A 6000-nucleotide genomic window follows, 5' to 3' on the forward strand; every position below is an offset into this window, starting at 1 on the left:
GCTAGTGTATTTTTTACCTTCAGGCGAACTTGCTCATACACAGCGATAGGTCTGTTGGTGAAGGTGATGGCGTTACAGAAGCTGGCCTGTCTCTTGACAGTCCTCTGGGACATGTCCATGACGATCTGCGAGCCCTTGGTGCTGGGGTGGAAGAGTAGAGGGAAGGAGGACAAATTTCCACATGGTTGTATGGGCAGGCAGCGCTTGGGCTTGTGGTGGCATCGGTGGGATGTGGCAGGGAACGGCCCGTTTAGAGAATCTATGTGGAGAAAGAAAAGTAGTTAGTTTGGTGTACAGGTGGGGGGCGAAAAATGCATAAATTCTCCTTGTAGTACAATTTACAGTAAAACACACAAATTTTAAATTAGATTAGAATATTAGATTAGATAGTCTGTACCACCGCAGGCTTCACTTTAGGTTGGACTCTAGGTTGTGACTTGCTGTCACATGTAATTTCCTCTCACATATCTTACCTGCTCCTGTAACATCCAATTAAGTAGAACATGCATTAAAATAATCAAATCCTTGGGCTCTGTTTCCAGCTTCTCAAAGTAGCACAGTGCAAACGCACACCTGCAGTACTGTAGACATGAAGGAACAAATGCAAGGTAAATTACATGCAAAAATGTCCTTGGATGGAAAAAAAAACAAGGACAAAATTGCTCTCTTGGTTATGTAATTAAAAGAGAACAACGGCTGGGAGAAGTTCATACAAAATGCTCTAGTTTCAGTAAATGGCCATTTCACTTTTTGCTACTCTACATCTTGCCAGATTTTAAACTGGTTTTAACAGTGTGTTTCTCACAGTGGTGGAACTCATTTATACAATTGTCAGTATAGAGGAGGAAATGGAGCAGGAGAAGGATGATAAAGAAAACAAAAGCTAACATGTAAGGTGTGATAACATATAGCATCTGGAACAGCTAAATTAGTGCAGCAGAAAGCAAGCTTTGAGTTGTTGATATGTATTCAGCTGGCTAATAGATCATATTCAAAGCTACTCTCATATTACTGAGGCATGGCTGTTACATATTATTTCCAGTTGTGGCTAATGAGTGCACATCAATCACAATATTTATGCCTGAGAGTCAAGTACACACTACCTGTTTTATTACGATGAAAAAAAGAAAATAAACACAATACGTACATACAAAATCACTACGACTAAGTGAGATTTAGTGACATTAATTGTGCTTAACCAGTCAGGGGAAGTGGCAGAATAAGTGCAGACCCAAAGGAGAACATCTGACTCACAATATGCAGTTTTAAAAAATGTTCCCATGTGAACATGTGTGACTCATGACTGCTCCTACTCATAACAGAATATCATCATCTTTCATATCACATCTCTCTTTTTGGGTTTCAGACGGATTAAGAATTTGCTCAAAGTTATCGCGCCTGATTTCATACTCACTCCCTTTTCATGAGAACCAACTCTCCCCATTTGGGTTTCCACATTTCTCTCCAAGGTCACTGTGGATTTTCATTAAATGTAAGGCAGGATTATTTAGAAATGAATAACATGTACAAATACCATCTAATCAAGTGATCTGACACACCTTTCTGTACAATACCTTACCTTACAATACCTTATTCCTCTCCACAATGACATTTAAATAGGTCTTTAAAGTATTATAAAATCCATCCAATGAGCCAAGAATCAAAGCCAAGTAAATAATTTAGGCCTAATTAACACCTCTTCGTCCTTGAGAACTGCTTGTATTTTCACACCTAAATTTGGAAGACTGTGTAGGAGAGGCTTGAGTTTGTCCACGAGAAAAGTAGATTATACGAGCCATTGCTGAAGACAGCTTGGAGGGTCGAGAGGTTTATAATGTACCCTGGAGACAAATCAGTTAATACTGTCAGGATTGGCAGTGGCTAGTCATGAGACAGCCTCCACCATGACATCAATGTTTTTGTGAATTCTGGGCAGAGAAGGAAGTCTGAGCAGTGGATAAGTCGCGATATCCCTCCATGGATGTAAAAATGTAAAATTTGCTGAGGTTAAACTGGAAAGAGTCTTTCTCTTCAAATCACAATCAAAGAGGCTCTGCCAAGTGTTCTGGCCTCAATACAGTCTATTTGTTAAGCTCTTCGCATGCTCTTGTCCCTGCAGAACAATGTTGAATTGTGCTCTGTGCACAACAGTGGTCTTAAATGAAGTCATAACAAATCCTTCAACCATATTGCATCCGTGATGTCATGTCAGACGTGATGTCTTCAGGAAAACAAAACAGGGCTGTATTGTACTCCATCAATAGCCAGGCCTGAGACTGCCCGAGTATTTCCTGTAAGGTCTGAAAACAGAAGCAGCACCTCACAGGCCTCCGCAGATAGTGCTCAGCAAGCACTCACCAAGAATCCAGTATCTTCTTTCATTCTCACTATATTAATATGATTTCAGGGAGCAGCTTTATTTTCACATCCCAGGCATCTTGGAGTGTGTTTACAGCATTCAGCACACAGAGGACTATATAAACTATGAATAAAGTCAAATATGTAAATAAATGGATAAATAAAAATACCACATTTGATTTACTGTAAATGGTGGCTGGTTAGAGCCAGAAGTGCAGATGATACAGTGGCTGTTGAAGCGTGTTTAAAAAGTCATGCGACCTGACAGAGACATCAGGGTAAACAGTGACCAGAGCCCTGCCATGATAAAAGAGAGGTGCCATGACAAATGTCAGAAGAGCAACTAAAGGAAGGATAATGTTACTTAATGCACCACCGCACACAATGTGGTGGCCTTTGCTGCCATTAATTGGAAAGGACAAACAGCGCAGAGACAAAGAGTGGCCCTGGCCAGTGTCACCTGGCTTCTTACGCTCCCCTGTGTTTTATCCTCAGGCTCGGTCTCCCTAAGAAGTCTCAACAGACGCCTTAATGTGGTGTGACGTTAGTGCCAAGGCTTGGTGGCCCCATCTCACAAGACAAGTAATCACAGGCAGCATCCTAAAGAGCCCAAGGGCACATATATGTTTTTAGCTGTTTGCAAATATGTCATAGCTTGTGTGGTTTTAAAAAGAGGGAAACAAAAGTGATTCTCTTAAAGTTTTAAAGTCAGTCCTGGTACTTTTACAGCACTGTATATTTGTCATTTGGTGACATGTCATTAATCATGAAAATACCCTAGAACAGAGAAGATTTGTATGCAAGCTCCTGTAAGGCCTGATAGTCTCGCCAGTAAGCTGTTGCTTCACTGTCAATATTGTACTTTGCAAATGACAGAATACTAATATAGGGGAGACAAAGTTTGAGGCCTATAGGGAAAAGTCACAGGGCCACCAAAATAAATCGTTTTTGTTCTCTTAGGGGAATGAATGTACACACAAAGATGATTACTTTATCTGTTGAAAAATGTGTTTTATTTTAAAACATTAGGTGTTAGGTGATATTTTATTAAGAAATTTTTGTTTCACCTTAAAGACTTAAAGCAGAGACTACTTCCTCTATCATAACCCTAGGCACTGACCAAACAGGTATATACAGTGTATATACACTATTGTAATATAATTTAAAGTTTAGTTTATTGATTAATTTATCAATTATTTCTCAATTAATGGATTTATCGTTTTGTCTATAAAATAACTTAAATTGCATTACAGTAACCCAAAGCCCAATGTGATGTCTTTAAATGTCCAACCAACAGTCTAAAACCCAAAGATTTACAATTTAATATAAAAGAAGACTATTAAAAGCATAAACCATTGTAAAAATACCAGTAAAAATATTTGCCAATGTAAAGTCCCTGAAGGCTACTGTCATCAAATGAGCCCCAAATCCCAAACAACTTGAAATACAATTACTATCAAGTCTATAAAATGTCAGAAAATAGTGCTAACTGCCCATCATGATTTCCATATATACAACAGGAAGGCAGCAAATCCTGGAACCAGAGAACATTTTGCGTTTTTGCTTTAAAAAAAATTACTTAAGTGATCACTATCAACATAGTTGCTAAGTGATTTCCTGGCAATGCCTTAATTAATTTGGTTATTGTTGCAGCTTTACAATCAATATAATCAAAACTCTTCTCCTAGACATATGTTTGATACATCTATTTTTGTTGTGGAAACTTTGAAGTGGCAGAAAATTAGCAATTAATACACAAAGTTTGGATTAAAACCGCAATAATGACTCAACACACACACACACACACACACACACACACTTTACATGCATGCTTTGTTTTTAAACTTATTCCTATTTTATAGTGCACATTTAAATTGCAATACAGTACATTTGTTTAATTATAAATGGTATTTGCAAATAACCAATGAATAATTCAGGAAATAAAACACTTAATTGTATCTTGTATTAAATATGTAGGCTAAAAAGCTTCTGCAAGAAATGTTAATGTTAACTTAAATGTGAAAATGGAAAATGAAAACGTCCAATGCACCTGTTAACTGCCATCATTGGAGACAATGAGCAGGAAAACATAAAGTTGTGACACAATCTGCCAGCATGCTTGACAAACAACAACAAGAAGTCAGGTGTAAAAAGTTATGTAGGCTACCAACTTGGTACAGTTTTAATTATAACTTCATGTACGCAGGCTTCAGTGACAAATACGGGATATTTGTAGAATATGATTTCCTGTTCACATTTCCTGTTATTTAAAGCAAGTCGTGACTTAAGCTACAGAAGGTGCTAAAAACTTGGCTACTTTCACTTCTCATTTATTTTAGGCTATCGGGACGCCTACAATGTTCATGCAGACAGGCTTGAGGCTGCGCAAGCGCGCTTACACCTCGATTATATCGCCTTCTATTATAATAACCACTAGATCCATTAACAGTAAATAATCAGTCTCCTGATGCCAGATGCCCTTACCGTAGAGGGTATTTCTAGTGATCTGACCTCCCATGGCTGGATGCAAGGTGCGTTCACCTCTTCTGTAACTACCGGCTGGATCCACGATTATTCACCTTCAGCTGCGCGTCCCCAGCGGCGACATTATACGCACATGACGCCGTTCACAAAAAGTCCCGACGGTGATTCAGCGGCAGGTTGTGTCTGTCCTAAGCCTCATCCACATTAAGCAGGAAGGCGGCAGCCAACAGATCCAGCACTCGGCGGCTCCCTCCAGTGCGTGCTCACGCTGAAATTAACATAAAAGGTGGTTGTGGAGGTGGAGCTTCCCAGGATTTGAACGCTGTAGCTAAAAGAGAGGACCTCAGGAGTCTCTACAAGCGATAAATCACCATTATGGTCCTAAAGACCCTCAGAAGACACTTATCTCCCTGTAATAGCCTATATATTTTACCTCTGTAGGGACTACCTTTTATTTAGCCTAATTTCTGATTAGTAGACTCTCAGATTTATCACCAGTCATGTTGTGTCCTCACTTTCTCCCAGTCCCTGCAGTCTTTTTCTGAAGATACACAGTCTTTATAAAACAGGTTGTGGTGGTTCCCCCCCCCCCCACCTGTTGAGGGAACTTAATCTGTCTGCCTGCCCCTACCAGCACTTCCACTTTCAAAACAAAGGCTGGTGTTTGGCTACATTTATATCAAGAAGCTCAGATATTCCTTAAATCACCTGAATCAGTAAAGGGAGAGAAATATTCTGACAACAGCGACTAACATTTACAGTTAATTTGGCAGAAACCCACAGAAAGCCCCTTTAAGGACCCATCTAGAGAAAATGAATGAAACTGGCCCACTATACAGAGATGTAACACTGCTGAGTGTTTTTTCCAAACACGTTCTTCTTTCTTGTTCATCCAAAGCCAGTATCTTTACTCAACATAGCAGTGTTTCAAGACTTATTTTGCAGCATGTAGGAAAATGAATGCTGATACATTATGACTTTTTTGTCTTGGCGGTGGAGTTGCCACAATGACTAGGCGGAGACACCACTGGCTTCAGGCTTACCGTGATATTTGAGCCAGATCAGCAAGGCTGGGTAGTAAATGAGCTCCAGTTTTCATTTCATGAATAATTCTCCTCAAAGACAGAGTTTTATGTCCTTCCCATTTTCATTTAAAGT

General features: G+C 39.4%; 1 protein-coding gene across 2 annotated transcripts in view; it reads right to left on the reverse strand.

The window, feature by feature from the left end:
- The window catches only part of neurl1ab (neuralized E3 ubiquitin protein ligase 1Ab), a 29320-nt gene extending 23973 nt beyond the window's left edge, over window positions 1-5347 (reverse strand). The window contains exons 1-2 of one of the 2 annotated variants that reach the window (XM_038737570.1): window positions 4843-5344; window positions 18-259 (exon numbers count right to left, since the gene is read on the reverse strand). In XM_038737570.1, coding sequence (XP_038593498.1) covers window positions 18-259; window positions 4843-4876 — 276 coding nt within the window. In that variant the 5' untranslated portion in view covers window positions 4877-5344. Of the gene's footprint in view, window positions 1-17; window positions 260-4842 lie in introns of both variants that reach the window. The other variant, XM_038737571.1, reaches the window with a different exon arrangement.
- Between the last annotated feature and the right edge of the window lie 653 nt (window positions 5348-6000).

Source organism: Micropterus salmoides, unplaced genomic scaffold, assembly GCF_014851395.1.
Source record: "Micropterus salmoides isolate LMB-PRFRI ecotype aquatic unplaced genomic scaffold, ASM1485139v1 Ms_hic_scaffold_22, whole genome shotgun sequence".
NCBI lineage: Eukaryota > Metazoa > Chordata > Actinopteri > Centrarchiformes > Centrarchidae > Micropterus > Micropterus salmoides.